The following is a 23,320-nucleotide window of genomic DNA, read 5'->3' on the forward strand; positions in this document are numbered from 1 at the left end:
TAGACATTCTGGCCACTGCTCAAATTCTGGGCTTGATCTGATAAAGTTCATGGGACCAGTAGCTCGGTTATCATCGTAGACTCCTGAGTAGCGTTTTCCAAATGCAGATAATGCCTTCGTGTTAAGGTGCCCTTTTTTATTTTGTGTTTTCCCTCTGTTTACAGCCTTGTGATGTTCTATTTCATTGCCTTGGCTGGAGCCCATAAACGGGTTGTGAACCAGCTCAGGGAGCAATTAGTTATGGTAAGTTCCAAACATGGGGATTAACTGCATATACAGTTAAATAAATGGTTAGTGTTTCAACCTAACTAGTTAGAACATAAGAACGTAGGAAGTTGCCATATACTGAGTCAGACCATTGGTTTGTCTAGCTCAGTATTGTCTTCACAGACTGGCAGCGGCTTCTCCAAGGTTGCAGCCCTATCTCTCTCAGCCCTATCTTGGAAAAGTTAAATTGTGAGCTGTCAACTTTTTCTTTAGTTACAAAAAATTGTTGACTTCTTTTTTTAAGGTATAAGCAAAACATTTAAGAGTTGGAATCCAGTGTTCTCAAGAGGTTTTTCTGACACACCCTCTCTCTAGGAGTTTGCATGAACCCTGACGTCTCTTTAGTGAAGCTCTCGGACTGGGCTTCCCAAGCTTTTAAAACAAGTGCACCCCTTCTGTCACAAACCTTGAGCTCAGGGACCCCATCGCGATTGTGCGTGTGTGTGTCTGTTGACTCACAACATTTTGCTGAGTTTGCATGGGGGGTGACCTAAGTGGAAGGTGTATCTTACTGTACTTTATTCTACCTGTCATCTTAGGAGAGCCGTGATAAACTCTTCTTAATTAGAAAGCTGACTGAAGCACAGAAATGCAGCTGAGAAGCCTCTGGATGACTGTCGACGCAAAACAAGACACCCAAATGGCAGGACCCTGCAGTGCCTTAGATGTGGAGCTCCTCACTGGAAACTGGGATGGGTAGGCTTCACTTGCAGCAGGGACGGGCCTTCTGGGACTGAGGCATTCCTCACGTGAGGGCATCCTGTTTCTCCACCCACCCCCCTAATCATTTGCAGCCTTGTTATGTTCTCAGGTATCGTCTTGACTGAGTTGTTGATCAACTCGGGACCATTATTGTGTTGGGCTGTTGGGCTTTTCATTATGTGTGTGCTCCATTTTTATTTTTGCTTGGCAGGATTTCTGTATTTTTCCAGTTGTGCAGGACTAGGCCTCTCCTCTAACCCTGCACAGTCTCTACTCTAGTGGAGCTGCTTCGTGCAGCTCTCCCTTCACTTTCATTGTGTACGTGACGCCTCTGTTTCCCGGGGGCTCTGTAAAGCCCTCTGCTGCATGAAGAAGTTACTTATGAGCTCCCTTTGTAGACTCTTTCACATTCCTCGTGCTCCAAACTGTCGTCCAGATTAAGCCGACTCAGGCAGTCCTTCGGAAGCCCAGGAAGCTGTTCCTAAAAGACTTCCATGGGTGTGGCCTTGCATTCGTCCCCATGACAGGGGACAACCTGGGTTTACACTGGATCAGCTGCATGGTGGAGAATATCGTTCTCCCAGTCCTCCGATTCTCAGGGGAATAAACGTCATCTGTCAACCCGAGCACAGGAGTGCAACTTCACATGTGCGATTGGGTCTTGTGGAAGGGAAGGAGATGTGTACTGCCTGGATTCTTTTTAGCAGTGATTCACAGCGTGAGCCAAAGGATTTGTGGGTCACTACCTCTGCCACCCTAAATCCTCCTGAAGCCTTGAGAGGTGCAAATGGAGGTTGGGTGGGGTGTATGGATTTTGCTGCTGCAGCTGTTGGCCGTTAGGCCGTTGGCTCAGATTCTGCATGATAAATGGTTCTCTGCAAGCCCAATTCAGGCATTCAAAGAAAGACCGCCTGGGCTGCCGGTCATATGCAGTGCCTGCCATCGTGCGTTCTGGCGCTTCCCTCCCATTCCCAGGAGCAGCCGAGTGATGATGATGTGCTGGGGCAGGGGACTTCCGGCTCACCTTTGGCCCTTCTAAGGGTGTCCAGGTGTTTCTTATGTGAACACCTGAATATAGCTGCCGCAAATGTCTAATTGCCGGACATGCATATAGGCTGCAAAAGAGAGGAAAGCTTAGCTTCTCAGGTTTTTAGAACCTTGGAAGCACACTGGAAACGTGTTAACTACTGTGTTGAATGGAGGACAGAACTTCAGTGTTGGCCCATGTCGGGTAGCGGTGCCTTCTTGCCGCTCTTCTGTTCTAGGCAAGCTCTACGTCTTGCCGTATCCTTCACATTTAACTCTTAAGGCATCCTTTTTAGCAACAAGGGCAAGATAGAAATAACATTTTTAAACTGCTGGCCTAATATTCTTCTTTTTATTAGGTAGATTTTTGGTCCAAGCACTACATTTGCCTTGTCTAACTTGAAACTGTAGGGAATAACTTGGAAAGTTATGCAGTAATAAAATGCATATTTTATTCAGGGGCATAGTTAAATTAAATGTGTGATGTATTAATTTTTTCCTATATATTTTAGTAAATGAGCAAAAGGCGTAAAAATATATTCATGCTAATAAAAGCACACTGTGGATGCTTTATGAAAACAATTTTCTTTAATTTATACTTGGATACATTCTTTAGTTTTACCAGATTATATCACTCAAAGACCAAATTTGGGAATAACATTAAAAAACAATGACAAAACACTCAGTTGAGTACTTCCAAATTATGAGATAATTAGAAAGCATGGTATCAGACATAGGCCACAATCCAAACAAAGTTAAACAATGCTTTAATTCCAATTAATTGCAAGCAGATTAAAATTGAAAGCATTTCCGTTAAAGGTGGGGCATGTTTGTCTATTTTGCCATTGGATTTCTGATCCTTGCTGAAATTGATCATGTAAATTTCTCTTAACAGTGAAGGCAAAACTTCTTAAAAATCAAAATCCAGCTCCATGATTTCAGACAGTCTGTGGCTGATGAGGAGAATTATTCAAAGTAGTCCCACTAAAATTAAAAGGACAAATTGGGCATTGTCTTCTGTGGCATTGTCTTCTGTGTCAGATTACGGGACTGCTTTGTGTTTTCCTCATGTCACCCTGTAGGTTTTACGGTAATTTTTATTTACAGTCTTTCCACCCTTGCTGGCCTTCCTAACCATGCCCGGGGCTATGTGCATGCCAGCACTGCTTGAGGGCAGCACCACCGGTGCCCTTAGATAGCTGGGAGGAAGACCGCTGATTCAGGAAGTAGCGTTGAGCAGCAGAGGAGCAGGTGTGCAGCTAATCTCCTCTGTTTAAAGGGGCCAGGGATGTTTTCCGAATCGCATGTCAATATCACGATTCATGCACATTGCTAATCCACTGCAGGGTGTGTAAATGAAAGTGTGCCCACAGTAGAATCCTGACCATGGAGATCATAGCTGACTAAGATAAAGAAGGTTGGACCTGGGGTGCTTGGGCAGCTTCCAAACTACAGGAAAATACAAAAACCCTCATAACATCAATTATCAAAATTGCCAACATAAAACAGAGCCCGCATGCTATTTACACCAGATGATATGACTATGATTACAAAATATTTGTTTTCCACTGATATGAGCATAACCTTTTGACACTGGGCAAGACTAGACTGACATTTGAGATAACTATTAAAAATGCATTTTTGAAATGTTAATGCTGATGATTTGACCCCCATGTGCATGACAAATACGGTATAACACTGATGCAAGCTAACAAAGCAATTGCTGCCTTGACATTTCTAAAACTCTCCCAAGAGGCAAGAAATGAACTAACTCTGGTGCATTAAACCTGGCTGTAAGTCCTCTGCATGCTTCAGGTTTGGGGGTGTGAACTAAAATTATATGGACAGCTGAGCAAAATAAACTACTTGTTTGGCACAGACCCCCCCACTTTCATTTCCCTTCTCTGCTTTGTCCTCTTCAGCGGAAGATCTGTAGGAAAATCAGCAACACGTAGAGTAGGTTTTAGAGTGCAGAAGTGAAAAGCATTGATTAGGATAGGAGTTCTCAACAGCGGGTACTAGGACAACTTGAACGGTTCCCAGGGGTTACTCGGAGCCTTCCTGCCTCCCCACACTGCAGCCACACAACTTGTTCCCCATCTGAGGATTGCTGGCTTGAAGCCGATGCATCCTCAGTGATGCGTCTGCTGCAAGCTTCAGAAAATTAGCACTGAGTGCTCCTGTTGGAAATTAATGGGACAAGTTTATTTGTCCCATTAATTTCACTAAGTCTGCTTATTAGTAACCAGTGTGGATGTGAGCCCAGTGGAGACAAGCGACTCCAGTCACTAGCTCACATCCTCACTAAGTTACTGGTAATAACCAGTCTCATTGAAAGTAGTGGGACAAGTTTACTTGCCCTATTAATTTCAATGCGGGTACTGTGGGAGAAATCAACTAGGGTTGGTTATAGGCAGAGGCAGCACCGTTCCATCAGATTCAAAGCTTTATTGATCACGGTACCGGGTCTCCCATCAATCACCAGGGAGAGAGAAGCAGAGCCCCACAAAATGGTGGTTACAGATTATATACCAAAGCCTTATCAGTTATGCAAATGCATTTGGTCAGAATGAGTACCTGTACATTGTACATCTTCAGACAGCATTGACCAATCATGGTACTCTAGGCTAGATACATTTCTATAGCTACTGCGCGTGTCCAAGCCACAGAGAGGCTATTGTTTTGAACTCACAGAATCTTTCCCAAATACCACACAGAGAGTAAAACTTTGGTTCATTTCTCCATCTTGGATTTTGCTCTTCCATCTTAGATTTTCTACAACATTACCCATGGGTAACTTAGTCAGGCTGTCAGCCAGTGGGTGGAGAAGCCCATCACATAATTAACATTTACGCTTGCGCGCGCAAGAAAATTTGGGTTGGAGAGATTAGGATAAGAGATACAACTTATCATGCAGAAATATATTTTATTTTTAGGTACATTTTATAATGTTACAGTATTTTCTTGTGTTTCTATATCACATTTGGGACATAAATCTTATTTTGGTTTTCATGGAGTGCATGTGTCTGAACTTCTTGGAAGAAAGGGGCAAAAAAAAATAAAGAATATCCATAGGGGAAAGAAAAGTGATGGAGACAGAAAAGGGATCAACCCTTCGCAACTGTGGTGGCTGCCATACCCTGTGGCATTGTGATGTCACAATATACCCCACCCTCCAATAGCTGGAGGATCAAAAAGACAAATGCATTATTATTTCCAGTGCACTTAAGCAAACCTTTTACCTTCGCTTTTCACGGTGTTCACCAATTTCTCTTCCTTCTTGTGAGATGCTATTTTTCTGCATCACATTCAGAACTTCCTTAACAAGAACATCCATTCTGGAGTTAGTATTCTCTTCTTCCTGATTTAGAACAGCATTAACATTTCCACTCTAGGGTAAAAAGAATACATAGATCTATTTCTAAATAAATGGCTTGGCTGGAAACATAAAATTAGCCCTAACTGAGATGTCGTAGCAATTCCTACAGAACAGACGTGTTCTACAGCAACCTCGCCTGCTGCAGCTGTGGATGGCTCTGGATAGAAGAAATTGTCACCTACAGCTGTCTACTCTGCTGAATAAAGATGCGGCCACATTTCATTAAGACACATTTGTTGTGGAGGTAGTCCACAACTGGAGTCCAGGAGGTAGACCCCTCCCATGGCATAACCTGAGCAAACTCTTATTGGTTGGCCCTGTCTCTGAGCAAGTGGAGGGATCTACCCACCAACTACCCACATTGGCCACTGTGGCTAGGATGATGGGAGTGGACAGCTGGAGGTTGTTGCCAAAACTGTGCAGCCCTGCCCTAAGGGGAAGAGCTTCCCGCAGGGAGTGCTCACATGTAGTCACCCACCCAAATGCAAACCAGGGCAGACCCTGCTTAGCAAAGGGGAGCATTCATGCTCACGACCACGAGACACCTTGGTGGCACATGGCTAAACTCGTACCATCTGCTTCTGGATGCTGGCTAATGACCAGGCACTCCAGCTGCTTGAGGGAGAGGAAATGGCGAAGTCTGATTCTTCACTTTCCAAGCTTTCGGAAACCGTTGTGGTCACATGAGGCGGCCCTGAGCCATGCTCCTTGGAGGTTTCTCTCCCCTGGTAGCTTGCTGGTGCTGGGCATCTGTAGCCACCTGGAGGCGCAGGGGAGCTACATACCATGGGCTGCTCCCACGGCTCTGCTGTAAGAGTGTCCAGTATTGGCAGGCTGCTGCCGGGATCCTCCACTGCATCACCGTCTCCTGATTCAGTCAAAGAGAGCAGGGGGTTTAAAAGGTGGTGTGCATTTTGATTCTCTAAACTGCTGTCTACATTCATAACCAAACTGGTCGGTGTGTCTTGGTCCATCCCTTGGCAAACGTGATACAGAAAAGACGATCCACACACGATCACAGGAATGTGCTGACCCTCTTGGAGACACGGCATAAGCTCAGGGCATTTACCTTCTGCAGCAATTGGTGAAGGTGGGCCTGAAAAGGGACCGCGTAAATTATCCAGACTCCAACAACCCAAGCTGTTTGGTTTCCATTCAGTGGTTCCAGGATTGTACCCATGTTGAAGCTTTTGGAAGCGGACCCTGTGACTTTCTGGGAGTCCTTTTATCACTGAATCACACATTTCTTGCTCCAGCTTTTGAGAATTTTCTACAAGCGTCCTTTTCTGATCAACTGGGTTACACACTTTCCTATCTTGCCCTTTAAGAATTGTGTACTCAGAAGTGTGGTGCCTCCCATTCTTTTCTCTGGCTGTTGAACGGTGGGTATGTATCACTTCAGCTCTTGATTTTGCAGAATGCCCATCTATATTATATCCATTAGCCCCTGGAATATTTCTGGAGCTCAGACTTGCCCGTGTGCTCAAAAACGTGCTAGGCCTGCTTCTTGAAACCATCCTGACAGACCTAGGAGATGACTTTTCTGCCTTGATTCCAGCTGGTTTACAGGAAAGGCCAGCAGAGTTTTCTGCATTTTTCTGGGAGGCTGAGATGTTCTTCCCCTTCATGTTTGGCTTCGTTTCTTGGTTTTGAGACACAGCAGAAGAGGTGCAGGAGAAAGAGCTGCTCTTTTTGAGTATACCTTTCCGACATACTTCATTTTGCCCAGTGTGTGGATATGGAGCTATAGAATTGAGTGAGTGTATGTCGCAGGATTTGAGGAAAGTTTTGGAAAATGCTTCCTTAGGTTTATGAGAGTTCCTGGAAGTGTCTGATGAAATTTCAGTTGGTCTTTTTATATCTTTTGAATGTTGTTCTTTCCTGCTTTTATTTAACTCTGAAAGATACCAAAAGATAAAGCATTTTTAAATTTCAACAGCCTTAGCATGTTGTTTAGACATGAAGACTGAATTGTATGTAAACGTATCATACAGAGAGAGAGAGAGAGAGATGAAAGCAAACTGCAAAAGATCATTAGGAAGAGCTAAAGCCCTAAATGGCTTGGGACATAGGGACATAGGAAACTGCTTTATGGGTCTGACCAAAGTCAGACCCTGGGTCCATCTAGCTCAGTAATGTCTACACTGACTGGCAGCAGCTCTCCAAGGTTTCAGGAGATGCTGCCAGGGAGTGAACCTGGGGCCTTCTGCATGCAAAACAGATGCTCTCCCTCTGAGCAATGGCTCCGTCCCCTCGGGGGAATATCTTACAGCAGACCATGCTCAATGTCACCCACCCAAATGCAAACCACAGCAGACCCTACTTGGCAAAGGAACCCATCCATGCTCACTACTCCAAGACCAGTTCTCCCCCACCAGAGACCAGGGCACTTGAAAGACCGCCTCATTCCCCATGTGCAGTGATCAGCCTCCCCTCCCTCTTAAAGAGTTAACAGGGAGTGAACCCTTGTCTAGACTGACAGGATGGTGAACTCCAGGGCAGCCAATCAGTACACCAGGTGGGTGGGGACTAGAGAGTGGTTGCTGGGAATTCTGGGAAGAAGAAGGGTGGTTTTTGTTGGAGAGAAGTGTGTGCAGAAAGGCTTAGTGAAAGGCATGGAGTTTTTGCTCCCTCATGGTCAAAGCCAGCATGGAGGTTTCTCACATGGAATAACTGCAGATCCTTGAGAGACAGAATTGCAGGAAGCTTGATTCTCATCAGGTGTGGGGTGAGTTTTCAAGGAAAAGGGGATTCAGCATAGGGAACACTTAGTCAGATTTTGCATTAGAAACTTATATTTCTTTGTGTGTGTGCTTTACATATTCCTGATATTGTTCTATTATTGCTTACCTGCAATGTAATTAAAATAAGATACACTAGCCTACACTCAACCCACCGAAGGCGTTGCAAAAGACTCTCTAAACTTAAGCATGCCTAAATGCGGACTTGAACTGAAGCCTGACAACCTATTTTGTAACCTACTAAGTAATTGTGAGTGCATTTTAGACCTTAAAGCCCCAGACGAAAGCAGTCTGTAGTAACTGAATAAAACTGGGTTGTTGTTTTTTTCTTTTTTTTTTTTCTTTTTACAAGCTTCTGAGCTGCTTTTTAACTCAAGGAAAAAGGGAGGGCGGAAGGGGGATTTCTCTGGTGTAAAAGCGTCTTCAAACACTCAGCAATCGGTTTTCTCATCACGTGTAAGCCTACACGTGGAAGGTGTTTGTCTTTATCCAATAGCAAAATAGAGAGTTTTCCCTGGGGTTCCACCCGAGGCCAGGGAGGTTCAAGCTCTGTCGATAAGAGGCGGGTGGCAGCATTTTAATTCTACCGGAAATATAGATGAGTTTTAGGAGAAGCCTAAGCAGGCAGCTCGCCAGGGATGATTCAGCATCCTCCCCCTCCCCACCGCTGCCATGTGAGCTGCTCTAAGACAAAGGCTTTAAGCTGCTACAACATGCCTCTACCCACCACATGAGAATATTCAGAGAGGCTCTCCTCTGGGTCCCTTTGCCAGTGGAGGCATGTAGGAAGTCATGGTGAGAGAGGACCATCTCAGTGACTGCCCCTGCCCTGTGGAATGCCCTCTCCCAAGAGACTAGACTGCCCCTCTCTCTGCAGGGGTTTCTTTGGCTGGCCTGAACCCATCTTATTTGATAATGTCCTTCCTATTGCTGATTTCCAGCAAATTGTTTTTTGTTTTAAATCTGTTTGTAAGCCACCTTGAATGTTTCAAACAGAAAGTGGGATATAAAATTTTAAAATAAAGGAATAAAATTACTCAGTAAGGAGAAGGAAAGAGAGCTGGTCTTGTGGTAGTGGATTCTGCTAAACAGAATCCACCTTGGTTTGCATTTGGATGGGTGACTACAGGTGAGTGCTGTAACATATGCCCCTTTGTGGATGGGGCTATAGCTCAGCAGAAGAGCATCTGCATACTTGCATGCAGAAGGACCCAGGTTCTCTCCCTGGCAGCATCTCCAAGATAGGGCTGGGAGAGACTCCTGCCTGCAACCCTGGAGAAGCCGCTGCCAGTCAATGTAGACAACCCTGAGCTAGATGGACCGGTGGTCTGATTCGGTATAAAGCAGCTTCCTTTGTTCCTATGACAGCTGGCAATGAATGCATAACTTTGCTTCTCTTTTTTAAGAAAGATGTCCTAGGATTTAGAACTATGTTTAAAATGAGCAACTTACTTTTTCTGCTGTTTTTTTCTGAATGCTTTTGATGAACTTCAGCACTGGATTCTTCATTATATTCCTGTATACTGTTGAACACAATTCAGCAGAGAGATCAATGATAGAAAAATTACTATCTTTCTGTCATATTATACAGATTCTTCTTACGAATTTTCTAAATACAACTTTTCTCTTATAATTATGGAAACATAAAATAGTGTGGTTTTTTTTGGGGGGTGACCCACAAAGATCCCTGCTAAGTGGACAAAAAAGGCACCTTTCAAAGTGGTGTGTGGCTCTCTTATATGAAGCAGCAGGGAGGGTGGGACACCAAAAGAGGATTACCAGAGGCTGCAAGGAGGAAAAGGAGGGATATGGGGATGGTGGCATGGAAAGAGAAACAGGAGGGTTCAGAAGCATGCATTCTCACGGGGACAGGAAGGATCAGAGGACATGCATAGGAACATAGGAAACTGCCATATACTGAGTCAGACCATTGGTCTGTCTAGCTCAGTATTGTCTTCACAGACTGGCAGCGGCTTCTCCAAGGCAGGAATTGCAATTGCAGGCAGGAATCTCGCTCAGCCCTATCTTGGAGATGCTGCCAGGAAGGGAACTTACCTTCCGCTCTTCCCAGAGCGGCTTCATCCCCTGAGGGGAATATCATGCAGTATAAGGAGTCCCGAGAAAGTCCATTAGTCAGTATCCAATTTGGCCCAATTTCTTTACAAAATGGCAAATTGCCACAATGTCCTTAAGCTTTCATACCTCTTAGCTTCATCCATGTGGGAATTGGTGGAGGAAAGACGTTGCTGGCTGCTGCTGCTGCTATGAATGTTCTGCCCTGGATGGTTTGAGCACTGAATGGCTTGAGCAGCAATTCTCGCTGGAGATGAAGCGCGTTCTTGTGTTCCCAGTTCTTCTGGAGAGATTTCAGAGGTCTGGAGAACAAATTAATGGAAATGCTTTAAAAAGAAACCCTTTATCAGTCATAGTTCACAAAGGGCACAGTCTCATGATAATCTGGGCTGCTGGGAATGTGGGACGCCTAGATCCGAGGGGCATGCCCATTCATGAGAACCCAGAAAGGTAGGACTCACAGTAGCACCTGGCCACAGTGATCTAGGATTAGCTTTGGGGTGGCTGCTCTGGGGTCAACGAGGACTGGGCACACCTGCAAGCCCGCGATTTCCAGGTCCTCACCACACACACACTGGGGAGTGGGCGTGCCACTTGGATCCAGGATTCCCACGTTCCTGCCAGCCCAGACCATTGTGAGAACATGCCCCAAGGTGCTCCTTTGATATGCATTATTTATTTATTTTTAAATTTTTTCATACCGCCTCCTCCAAAGACTCTAGGCAGTAAACAACAACAATACCAATACCAATTTAAAAATAACAAGGAAAGAAAGGGCAACCGCCTGGCGAAAGAGGTGGGTCTTAAGGAGGGCCTTAAAAGCAGCCAGGGAGGGGGCTGAACGAACTGGGGGGCCGGGGGTAGAAAGAGTGCTCCAAAGAAGAGGGGTGGCCAAATCCACTTTTAACTTCGAGATAAAGCAACCATGATGGAAATTATTACTGCTAGATACTGTTGGCAGAAAGCCTGTTTATCACAGTGGCTAATGAAGAACACTGAAGAGTGGTGACAGATTGAGGGGAGATGTTCAGCAGCCTCATTAGTGAGTAAAGTAGTGTGTTTGGATACATACAGCGGCCACAATTAGCTTGGAAGCGGATGAAATGAGTCTCCGTACTTCTTCTGGGGACAGACAAGGGGTAGCAATGGTATGGAGCCCAGGAAGATGAGTGCTCACTTGCTTTTTTCGCCTAATGAAAGAGGAAGGTGCATTTAATTAGTCCCCAATGAATCACATTTACTGCAAGGAAAAGTTTCCAAAGGAGAGGGAGCACAGAAAGACAATCTCTGACAAGAGTCACAGTTGTATATCTGTTATCGAAATGAAAAGGCCAGCGCAATTAGCCATTATGCTGGAAAGGTAGCAGAATAAAGACTTGGGTCTCCAGCCCTAGGATACAGTCCTGGTCCGGTACTTTAGGCAACACTGGTTCTCTCACCTGCCCTTATAGTGGGATAAGCTATGCCAGGGATTTTCCGCTGGGGAGATATGCAGCCCCCTGGGGTTCCTTTGAAGCCTCACATGGCTACACAGTGCCCAAGTTCTGGCACACCAGGGCCGTGGCTCCAACTGGAGGGGTCTTCTCACAAGCCAAAAACAACTCTTCCTCTCCAGGAGGAGGAGGAGGAGGAGGGTCAGGCAGCAGCCCTCCCTCCTCCCCTTCTGCTTGTGACAGGCTGTCTGCATGTCACAGCACGGCATGGCCACGAAGCTCCAGAGCATGGGAAGAGGAAAGAAGCCGCAGCATCGAGTCAGGGGCTTTTCTCTTTGCTGGATTCCAGGGCTCCTTGGAGGAGGAGCAGAATATAAACAAATAAATGAATTTCTGGACTGGACCAATATAATTCAGGACAAAAGAGAGACCAACAGTCTGATTCAGAATAAAAGGTAGCTCAGCACATTAATTAAACATGCTTTCTTTAGTATACTAAACTGCGACTGTTTCAGGAATTGAATGGTTTGACATTGATCACGGAAGTGCCCTGGTCTCACAGCTCACTAGCAATGAAGGAAGGAGGCAAGGCTTTGAGAGAAGTGGTGTAGAGTAGTGGCTAACGAGCTAATCAAAAATCAATTATTCTTCATTAATGGAAAGGTTAATTAAGGAGAAGTACTTCAGACACTCAAAAGCACTATACAAGTGCTACATACAAGTATTAGAGATTTCTGCTAAGCTGCATTACCTCATTACCAATACACTTTACCTTTTTTTATGCTTAACTTTGCCTTCATTTGTTCTGACAGGTACATAATCCTACAAAGAGAGAGACTCTAATCACTGTGGTGACAGTTCAAGTGAACAGTAAAGAGCTCCAAAATGGTATCTCCAAAATGAGTTGATGGCAAATGAGATTTAATGTAACCAAATGTAAAGTGATGCACATTTGAGGCGGGGGCTCTCTATTTCACGTATACACTGATGGGATCTGAATGCTGGTGACTAACCAGGGTTTTGGAGGATAACTTAGTGAAAACATTAGCTCTGTGCATGATCTCTGTAAAAAAAGAAGCAGCAAATTCCATGCTATGGGTCACTAGGAAAGAGACTGAAAATAAATGCCAGTATCATAATACCTATAGTGTAGCTACATTTGGAGTACTGTGCGCAGTTTTAGTTGACCCATACACAAAAAGAGATACCATAGGACTGGATTCACACAATAACCTGGTTAAAAAGCTAATCAGGATTACTGAGCTCAGGCGAGCAAAATGTATGAATGTGGAATTTCAGGGCAATCCTGGTCAAACCACTCTGGTTAACCAGCCTTTAACCAGGATAGCTAACCAGGATTCAATCCAGTTTATCTGTCCCGGTCAACTGCTGATTCAGTCCTAGTTATCCTGAGTTATCCTGACCACGATTCAGTCCTAGTTATCCTGACCACGATTGCCCTGAAATTCTACATTCACACAATAAGCTCCGCAGAGCTCAGTAACCCTTTTTAAATTTTTAACCAAGATCCTTGTGATTGTGTGAATGCAGCCTAGATCTGGGACAAGGTGCTGAAAAGGGCAACCCAACCAACCGGGGGGGTGAAGCACCTTCCCTGGTATTATGCATAAAATAAGAGGTTAAAGCACAAATAACGATAGCTGTAAGCATTACCTGTGCCATCTTTCTGATAAGCTTTTCCAAATCCTTTTGCTTTTCTAAGCTCTTCTGGACTTTTCTGTTACATTCTTTAGCGTTGCCCACATATGCACGCAAGGATGCTTCCAATTTAATTTTGGCAAAATCGTGCTCCAGCTGCTGCTTCTCCTTCTGCTCAAATGTGCAGGGTGCCGAAAGAAAATGAAAGACAAGGTTGCCTGCAAAAACGTATTCAGAGTAGCTGCTGCTGCACCACCGTCACAGCCCCGCTACATGGTACAAGCTGACCCAAGCGGTCATCAGCACAGCAGCAGCAGCACAACAGGGTCAAGGTTGCTGCAGTGGCAGCCATCTCAGTGCCAGAGGGCACCAAGGGCAAAGCAAAGACAGAACAGGCCACAGGCCACTTGGAGGGTTCTGCTGCTGCTGGTGGAAGTTTTTCACACTTCCAACAGCAGCTTTTAAACTCTCATCTCCTCCGGAATGGAGCGGGTGCGTTCATATATCAACCAGATTTTACCCTGAAGTCCCTGCGAGGTTTTCCACAGCGTGTTACGAGTATAGCCTGATTTAGATCAGGGGTTTAAAAAAAAATCCACTATTTGCATCAGTGTTTTGGGACAGCTTCGAGTCCGCAGTAAAGCCTACCAGTAAACTCGTGGTAAAGCCTGTGTGTAAACGTCCTTGCTGCTGCAACATTTAGCTGTTCTGGAGGCTTATCTAACTTTAGTTATTTTTAAGCATCTAGACTAAGATGCACAAATCTCGGCTAAGATAACGTCTCATGACTAAGTAGCACTGAAATCAATGAAACCAGTTAGTTCCTCTTAAGATATCCGAACACGTCTACCTATTCTACTGTGCCAAGCTTTGGCAGACCACCTGAAGTGGTGCAGTGGGGAAATGCTTGACTAACAAGCAGAAGGCGGCCAGTTCAAATCCCCACTAAACACCGATATTGGGCAGCAGCAATATAGGAAGATGCTGAAAGGCCTCATCTCAGACTGCGCGGGAGGAGGCAACAATCAGGAGTCAAAATTGACTTGATGGCACACTCTACCTTTACCTTTAAGTTTTGGCAGGTGAGGAAATGTGTCTGTGAAGAACTCAGCGCTTCACACTGCTCTACACAGGATTCTGAAACTGACACACATGGCAGCAAATACATACTATGGACAAACTTGAGCTTTCAGTCTCATCTCCAAGGACTCCAGATGAATCAAAGGATTCTTCTTTTCTTTTCACATCAACGTAATATTTTCTAGGATGGGGGGAAACCACGCATTTAAAAGGTAAGTAGACTTTTGCAATGTACATTTATAACTCTTAACCATAAGAGGTGTGCTTGGTGTTTTAAGCAGAAGCCCTACTAGTCACCCTGAGCAGGCTCCTCATGTGAGAGGAGGAGGAGGAGGAGGAGGAGGAGGTCCTTTAGGGCCCGGGGTTCTGAACCTTGGCTGGGCCCCCTGATGTGGCTGGAATACAACTCCCATCATTACCAGCCATGGAAGGCAGATAGGAATTGTAGTCCCAACAGTATCGGGGGATCCAAGGTTGGGAAGCCCTGGGTACAAGATTAACAAGGCAAATTAATCCCAAGTAAATTCGACGTTTTAATGGCTTCTTAATTTATGTGATCGTTGTTTGTATTTGTTATTTCTGTGCAAGCGCCTTGAGCTTTCTCTGAATGGGAAGGTGGGGTTAAAAGTTCTAAATAAGTAAATACGTGAATTGGGGAGGGAGAGCAAGGTATCACCTCACCCAAGTTTCACACCCAATTCTTATTGATTTATTAATCAGGCCATAGCAATTAATTCTGCACTACTTTGGCCCGTCTGCTGTTGCTGGACTACAACTCCCATCCTTCCCAACCCCGGGTGGCAAAAGTCAGGGATGATGGGAGTTGTAGTCAAGCCCCCGCAGGGGGAGCGCCGAGGCTGTGCAGCGCTGAGTTAACTGGGCAGCCCCCCTTGGGTTCCCATTCAACCACTTACTGAATGAGCTAACCAATTAGTAATTACGCGGCGGGCAATGTAGTGATTTGATTATGCAACGGTGTAATAATTGCAAACTTAGTCTGCTTTCAGAATCAAAAGAGTTTGCTTTAACTGTTAATTGGATTAATTAATTGCCTTAACCCAGGCTCCCCCCGCGCCGCCCTTACAGCCTATGAGCCACCGAGCGGGCGAGCCCCCGAGCGGACATCGGGCGGTCGCCCCCCGGCCCCGGCGCCATCCTGCTCTCCCAAGCTGCTCCCGACTCGAGCCCGGCTGGCTTCTCTTCCACTCCGGGGACGCCGCACCACGGCAGGCCTCACGGTCTCCATGACAACCGCCTCAGGACGCTTCTCCGGGAATTGACGGTCGCTTCCTCCAATGGAGAAAGAAGGTCCCGGACCAAGGCAGCCAATGGGAGGCGATGGAAAAAGTCAGAGCTGATAAATCCCACCCCCTGATGTTAAAGTTCCGCCTCCCAGCTGGGGGCGAGAGCAGCGCAGCATAGAGATTCGCAAAGCCTAGAGCTACGTCCAAGATGAATTCCGGGTCAACCCACACCTTTGTAGGGCCTTTGGATACGCTCTATGGATAAGTCCATAGGTGCGGAGTTGGGTCGCGTCACCCCGTAGCATCATTGTGCCCCTCGCATGGAGAAAAGCGCCAACACAAGCACAACTCATCGTCGCACCCGGAAGTTCTCTACTCAGATTAGGGATGGTTTACTCTGGCACCTTCTTCTCTCTGAGGGGGATACAGATCAAGGTCACCTGATGTGCAGCCTTCTAGCTCTCGAGCAGATGAAGGAGGCGTTTTGGAGACGTCATCACCGAGCGCCACGGGTCCGCGCCGAGTCGGGCTGTTCGGGCAAGAGGGAGGCTGCGATGGCGGCGGCGAGAGTGAGGAGCACCGCGGGGAAGGAGCTGTGCACTCGGCGCCTCCGCCTCCCCTGCAGGGAAGGTACGACAGCGCTGCCGAGAGAGTCCGCCGCCCCCGCCCTTCGAGGTCTCCTTGGCACTGCCCCGCCCCCGCCCTGACGTAGAGCGTGACGTGTGCAAAGGCAGGCAGGGGAGAACTCTGACCCGTGCAGCTTCTCCCTGCAGAGACTGCAGTGTTTGCCGCTCTATAAATAAGGGCGGGAGGCGACTAGGTTGCAGGAAATGATCAGAGATGTGGGTCTTCCAGGAAACTTCGAATTGAGGGGAAATCCCCATGCAATTTTCCCCCTCATTTGCACAAAACTTGCGCTGTCCTTCGCTGCCCCCGCTAACAAAACTACTATCCAAATTTTCCTGGGGCCATAGATGATGATTTGCTTTGCCATGTTTTTGTGGTGGTTATAGATTTAATTGTTTTAAATAACCACAGTAGTTGTATGACATTCAATATATCCGTGCAATAACAATAAAGTAATGCAATGAAGGTCAGCCAGGTAAACATGATATCCTGAAATTGTGTAGGTTGTGAACATCACCTTAATTCTGTTTAAGATTGCAGACTTAAGCAGTGGCAGAATTCTTATTCTGTGTACCTAATAAACAGATCCGAGGCGAAGATGGCATTTGCAGTCCATACACTCCTCTTACAGGCTGTGCAGCACCAGAGCAACCTTAGAAAACATCAATAAACCCGTTATCGACCGCATCATCCGAGTGGATCACGCCGGGGAGTATGGAGCGAACCGTATTTATGCAGGGCAGATAGCAGTGCTGGGCAGAACTTCTGTAGGACCCGTTATTCAGGCGAGTATCTCTGGCCTGGACATTTCCTTTTGTGCCAGATTTTTCTTGTGTGTTTTGAAGTCAGCTTTTAAGCAAAAGCACTTGATTGAATAACATCAAAAGTTCTATATAGAATAATCCTCTATAATAAAACCCTTGGTGTCCGTCCGTGGACGGACACCAAGTGTGTGTCCGTGCCTCCCTGGCCTGTTCTGCGCATGCGCGGAGCGCATGCGCAGAACAGAGCGAGGGACACACGACCACCGGCACCCGGTGGCCATCTTGGGCGGCCAGAAGCGGCCGCCCCGAAGAAGCCGGGTGAGCGGCGCCGGGGGACACTGGCCGCCGCCTTGGCCAGAGGACACGCCGCGGCGACAAGGGAGAGGCCCCGGGCAGCGGAGGGCCCGGCCGGAGCCGCGGGCGGCGGCGGTGGGCCTGCTGGAGCCGCGGCGGTGGTGGGTGGCGGGCCCGTCGGAGCCCTTGGTGGCCGGCCCGGCCGGAGACACGGGCCGCGGTGGGTGGCGGCCGAAGAAAAGTAAAAGTAAAAATGCTGCCGCTGCCGCCAAAGTAAGAGGCGTCCTTTCCGCCCCAAGCGCCAGTTCGGAAAGAGCCTTTGCAGAGGGAGGAGCACTGCTTGCGAGCTCCTCTCTCCCTCTTCAATTTAGGTCATCCTTTGCTCAACTGTCACGGGCGGGGTAAGGTGGTTTCGGAAGTTGGGAGGGAGGGAGGGTGGGACTTTGGCGGCAGCGTCGTCGTCAGTATTTTTAAAAAAAAAACAGTAAAGGGGAGAGGAAAAGGCTAGCGCCCGTTATTATAACGGGCTTCAAAATACTAGTACCTAATAATTCTCTCTCTTTGTGAAACTGAAATATAATGTTCTCTTATTCTTTGTAATGGGCCATGTACAGGAATAGCATGGTTTAAATACAGAAAAATGAAATAAGTTTTAAAACTGATTGAAGTACTTTAGTTTTAAAAAGTCACCACTTTGCAAACGTCAAGAGTCTCAAAGGTTAATGATTTTTGTCATGATCGGTTTAGAAACATCATGATCCCCCCCCTCCCCCCAGCTGCGGTAGCACCATAGAGAGGAGCAGGGGAGGGGCCTTGTAAGCCATCTGGTCCACCCCCCGCTTGAGGCAGAGAATCCTGAGCGAGAGCCTCCCCATCAGATTTGGTTGTCCAGCTTCTGGACGAAAGCCTCCAGGGAGGGTGAGCTCACTGCTCCCCTAGGTCAGGGGTTCCCCACAAGGGGTCTTTGAACGGCTCTCAAAGAGCCCTCCCGCCTCCCGCAGTTTGCTGGGTTGAAGCTGATCAGTCTCTGTATCCACTGTGGCCGGGGGGGGGGGGTGCCCTCCTGAAGCCCATTGTACCCCTCCCCTGGAGTGCTGATGGACAGGCTTCAGAAAAAGTAGCACTCCCATTGAAATGAATAGGCCATTCATTTCTATAGGACTGCTCATGAGTAACTTAGCGGGACTGTGACTGGAGTAACCTGTTTTCCTAACACACCCATACAACATCTCTGTGGGATACCCAAACTGAAGATTTGAGACAGAAGGAGGGCCGTTGTTTTAAAAAGGTTGGGGATCCTTGCCCTAAATAAGTAGTTCCGTTGTTGAACTGCTCTTACCATTACGAGGTTTCTCCTACTGTTCAGCTGCAATGTGCCCTCTTGTGACTTAAGCCCGTCAAATCTAGTCTCGCCCTCCGTAATTGTCCTGCAGTATGCATCTCTTTAACTGCATCCATTTTTTTTAACACAGCACATGTGGGATCAGGAAAAGGACCATTTGAACAAATTCAATGAGTTATTGGTCTCCTACAGAGTCCGGCCAACAATCTTGTTGCCTTTTTGGAACGTTACGGGTTTTTTGCTAGGTGAGGTTCAGTGGCTTTCTTCTCATTGTTCCATTCAAAGTATGGGGGGCCCGCTTGATTTGAATGCTGGTACTGCCTGTAGGTGCTGGTACTGCCTTGCTTGGGAAAGAGGGTGCCATGGCCTGCACGGTGGCTGTGGAAGAGAGCATCGCAGCGCACTACAACAACCAGATCAGGACTCTGATGGAAGAAGACCCAGAGAAATACAAAGGCTTATTAGAGGTATGCTTCTTAAATCTATAATGCTTTTGTCATTTTTAGAGAGATGATAATAAAATAGGGGGGAAGTAGTTGGAACACCCTTTCCCATGCACAGACATCTTCTTGATTAACAAACACTGTGTTACAACATGCAAAAGGCAAGTGTAAGATCCACTGATAAGTGTTACTGCCTGTTGGGGGAACAAGTCAAGAGTGGACCCATGTTTTCTCTCTCTCCCTCTCTCTCCCTCTCTCTCTCTCTCTCTCCCCCCCCCCACCGGTTTAGACCTAGGTGCATGTGAGTATAACATATTTCACTCGGGGATGTTGATGGCATCTTCCAGTCTCTTGCAAAGCACTTCTAGCATTTTACAATCTTATAAACACAGCTTAATGAAAAAGGATAGAAATATCCAATGTATAGGACAATAAGGTGGTCTCGGACCATTATCATATGCAATGAAAAGCCAGGATCATATTCTAGCTTTGCATCTGGCATCCCACCCCCCGCATGCATGAGATTCAGGTTGTGCCTGATTTATTTCAGAATTCTGGTTAGAATAACCCAGAATGTCCTGGTTCAAATGTAGTGATTCTGGTTTGTTCCCAATGGAGAATCAGAAGTAAAGTTCTTCCAGCTCTTGCGTGGGCAGAGGGGAGCACCTGTGCCTGGCTCCACGTTGCATCTGAACCAACCCACCGGCTCTCTTCTTTCTCAACATGCTAATTTCATTCCACTGTTGCTTTGCTACTTCCCAAATCCACCAAAGGTGGACCTGAAGACTGGGTTCTCTTCTGGGCTACATGCACTCTTGTTAAAGGTACCCTCTTGTTACAGGGTATCTTTCAATAATAGATCATAGATTTCAAACAGGCTTCTCTAAGGTGAGCACACAAATAGAAAGAACTATATAAAAGACCTCAGGTTGCACCCAACATGCTTTATGGCCAGTGTTCCCTGTCACAGGGATTCCCAGATGCTGTTGACTACCATGGCCATCAACCCCAGCAGCCATGGCCAAGGCCATTGTCCTAGTCTGCAACATCTGGGAATCCTTGTGGCAGGGAATGCAGGTCTGGGCCCCTTTTCGGCATACATTCCAGCAGTGGATAATTATGTGGCTACTGGCATCTCATTGACTTCCACGCAAGAGGCACAGGGATTCACCTGCTCTCTTTGTGTTTCATCAAGACTATAAAGAAATTCCGGGATGAGGAACTAGAGCACCACGATACTGGGCTTGACCATGACGCAGAACTGGTAGGCATACAGCAAAACCTTTAAAAACAGGATTTGACTGCTTGTATCTTTGAGTATTGCACGATATGAAGAATATGGATAATTTTACGGATAGTTTATTTATTTGTTTATTTGCATTTCTAGCCCGCCCTATACCCAAAGGTCTCAGAGCAGGTTACAATAAAACCAATATAAAATATAATTAAAATTCAGCAACATAAAATCAAAAATACAGTCCCTGTATTTATTGAAAGCACACAATGTTTAATGAAATCTGTTTGTACGTCCCAATTGCTCCATAACCATAGTCTGATGAGCTGATAAAATGCCTGGCAGATCTTACCGCCTTGATTTAAGAGCGAGAGGCCTTCAATGATTCTGTCTGTAGGGAGGGCCCATACCTTGGCGGTAGAGTGTGTGCTTCCCCAGTGCAGCCCTGACATCTCCAGCTAGAAGGATTTTGTGCGGGAGGGGTGGGAAAGACCCCTGCCTGGCACACTGGAGAGCAGCTGACTATTGGAGCAGATAGCACTGTGACAGGTGGACCCAGTGTCTGGAAGCTTCATTTGCTCTGACTCCCAGCTTTACGACTAAAATAATCGTTCTCTTTCCTGCCAGAGGCTTCCTTTCAGTTATTGCTAAAGGTAGCAGAGCCTACACTGAGTAGGACGACCTCCAAGGGTCATCTGGCTCTAAAATTCTCCCACTGCAAACTATCTCAAGATTAAGATATAAAAGTGTACTAAATATTTCTCTCTCTCTTTTTCTGGCATAGGCTCCAGCATATTCGATTTTGAAGAATGTTATACAGATTGGATGTAAAGCTGCAATATTTTTATCAGAAAGAATATAGTGAATCTTTCATCAATAATGTAACATAGATTGTGAATTAAGCTATTACCGGTATTGCCGTTGTCAAAACACATAAAACTAACAAATATTAGACAGTGATAAATCTCATCCCATTCTTTTCACAAAGGTTGGGTAAGGTATCCTTCTTTATTGCTTATAGTAGCACCAAAGAAACCGAAGACCAATGGGAAGGCACACAATTACTTACTAAATGCCGTGGCTGTCGCATTGAGGAAGTTACTCAAAGCAGTCCCCTTGAAACTGAAAGGACAAGTTAAGAATTTCTTGTCCTTTTAATTCCAATGGGACTACTTGAGTAATTTTCCTCAGTCATGTCGGCCAGTATCCCTACCAATTCTATGTCTGTTGACTCAGAAGCAAGTCCCCTTGGGTTCAGTGGGGCTGCTCCCCAGTTAGTGTGTGTGGGATTCCAGCAGTCTCCCATCCTGTGTGATTTTTAGTGTAATTTGAAATATTGTGTGTCATCCTAAATCATCAGAGGACAGTAAAGCATACACATCTTTGTCACTTCTATTCTTATATTTGAGATAAACGCAACTTGCAGGTTGATCTTAAACACGGGACTTGGAAGCCAAACTGACACCCCATTGAAGCTATCTTAGCTGGGTCATCCTGTGAGTCTTTAGAACAGGGGTGGGCAATCCTCAACAGCTGATGAATCAGTTACATTCGCATTTTACATTACATGAAGAAAGGAGCCCCCTTTCATCCCTATTAAATGTTGCCTGCGTGTGTTGTAGCAGGCCGTTTTAGAAGAGAGGCATCTCCGCCCCACTGGAGGGAAGCCCTCCTCTAAAATTGGACTCCATCTGCAGTTTTATGAGAGCTTGTATTTTTTTAGTGACATAACTAAATATGCTGCTTGATTAAACAGGGCACCTTCCATCCATCAACAAGTTTTAGAATTGATCTAGCCCATTCATTGATTCAAAACATTACAGACTCACTTGGAAGTAACAGTCAATGATGTTCACATGTAACTGGAAGTAAGCCTTGCTTATCGTATGGATTTTAATCCTGCCCACAGCCACTGGATAACATAGGGAGCTTGCCAGGCAGGCTCGAGGCCTGATAACCCTTCTATTTAGGAAGGGAAACTCTGCCCATGGACACATGGATTATGTGATGAAGCTGCTCTCTTGTTTTTCCAATTCCCACCATAAATGTAAAAACATAACATGACACAGTGGATACCACTGGAGAGATCACAAAAAACCTGGGCTAAATACTACCACACTCTCATCTATCTGTGCAGTGCTTGCTTTGATGCCTTTCCTTTGGTTGGCCTTGAAGGTCAGGGTCTCTTTCGCCAGGTTCCTGCTCTGACGTATTTTTGAACTGCCTTCAGAACCCAGCCTGGAGAAAGGAGACTGTCTGCTACGCTCTGAAACAGGTGCCTCAGCGTGGAGATCGCTCTCTGTGTTCTTTCTCTTTATCCTGGCTAATGCCCTCTCATGGTGGCTATCCCAGACTTCTGGGGATTTTATTTATTTATCAGTCATCTTTTTATACCGCCTGATATGTACATATCTCTAGGTAGTGTACAAAACCTAAAATATTTAAAAGGCAACACAATAAAAATAGCATAAAACAGTTATTAAAACAAAGTATTAAAATTCTAATTAAAAGCCTTCGAGAACAGGAAAGTCTCGAGGGTCTCCCTGAACTCAAACAGAGAAGGAGAGGCTCTTATTTCAGCAGGGAGCATATTCCCAAGCCCTGGGGCAGCCACAGAGAAAGCCCAGTCCTGAGTCGCCACCAGACGAGCCAGTGGCAGCCGTAACTGGACCTCTCCAGAAGGTCGTAACAGGCGGCAGGGCTCATGATAAAGGAAGCGCTCTCTTCAATAGCCTGGACCCAGGCCATGCTAGGCTTGGATTCATCTTCACAGACCGCCTCCGCACGTGTCTAGCAAAGGCTGCGTGCCATTATTAGCCTGCCTCTGTTTCAGGAGCTGTGAGGAGCGAGGTGTTGACTTCGTCTCCTTTCATCACCCGGTGCTCTTCCATGCTTAGGTCGCGAGAGCTTGTGACCTCACACTCTAAGAAATGCCCAGTTAAGTGTGGGCTGGGCTGGAAATGCTGGGAAACAGAAATCTGTTCTTGGTTTGCAGATCATCCAGCACAAATG

The 23,320-nt window shown here is 46.2% G+C and overlaps 3 protein-coding genes across 12 annotated transcripts in view; 2 read left to right on the top strand and 1 right to left on the bottom strand.

The window, feature by feature from the left end:
• TMC7 (transmembrane channel like 7) overlaps window positions 1-5,007 on the top strand; it is a 24,184-nt gene extending 19,177 nt beyond the window's left edge. For 4 of the 7 annotated variants that reach the window (XM_053276092.1, XM_053276090.1, XM_053276094.1 and 1 more), the window contains exons 15-16: window positions 165-243; window positions 807-5,007. In XM_053276092.1, the coding sequence (XP_053132067.1) occupies window positions 165-243; window positions 807-866 (139 nt within the window). In that variant the 3' untranslated portion in view covers window positions 867-5,007. Of the gene's footprint in view, window positions 1-164; window positions 244-806 lie in introns of those variants that run through there. The other 3 variants (XR_008311971.1, XR_008311972.1, XM_053276093.1) reach the window with 3 other exon arrangements.
• On the bottom strand, window positions 2,562-15,834 carry LOC128336435 (uncharacterized). Of its 4 annotated transcripts, none has more exons than XM_053276085.1 (10): window positions 15,445-15,739; window positions 14,451-14,541; window positions 13,296-13,451; window positions 12,394-12,443; window positions 11,261-11,378; window positions 10,318-10,490; window positions 9,568-9,638; window positions 5,947-7,271; window positions 5,238-5,356; window positions 2,562-3,925 (listed from the first exon to the last, which is right to left on the bottom strand). In XM_053276085.1, exons 1-10 carry the CDS (start codon window positions 15,513-15,515, stop codon window positions 3,832-3,834), a joined length of 2,268 nt encoding a protein of 755 aa, XP_053132060.1. In that variant the 5' UTR covers window positions 15,516-15,739; the 3' UTR covers window positions 2,562-3,831. The 4 variants fall into 4 exon arrangements, with proteins under 4 accessions (XP_053132060.1, XP_053132059.1, XP_053132063.1 ...); XM_053276084.1 differs by having other exon boundaries at window positions 5,238-5,386; window positions 15,445-15,735; XM_053276088.1 differs by lacking the exon at window positions 15,445-15,739 and having other exon boundaries at window positions 5,238-5,386; window positions 13,296-13,498.
• A 225-nt stretch (window positions 15,835-16,059) lies between these two features.
• On the top strand, window positions 16,060-21,272 carry COQ7 (coenzyme Q7, hydroxylase). The gene is made up of 6 exons (XM_053276099.1): window positions 16,060-16,234; window positions 16,817-17,016; window positions 18,762-18,876; window positions 18,959-19,098; window positions 20,270-20,338; window positions 21,093-21,272. The coding sequence occupies exons 1-6, from the start codon at window positions 16,075-16,077 to the stop codon at window positions 21,168-21,170; spliced, it is 762 nt and encodes a 253-aa protein (XP_053132074.1). The 5' UTR covers window positions 16,060-16,074; the 3' UTR covers window positions 21,171-21,272.
• The last annotated feature ends 2,048 nt before the right edge of the window (window positions 21,273-23,320 follow it).

This window comes from Hemicordylus capensis, chromosome 13 (genome assembly GCF_027244095.1).
Source record: "Hemicordylus capensis ecotype Gifberg chromosome 13, rHemCap1.1.pri, whole genome shotgun sequence".
Taxonomy (NCBI): domain Eukaryota; kingdom Metazoa; phylum Chordata; class Lepidosauria; order Squamata; family Cordylidae; genus Hemicordylus; species Hemicordylus capensis.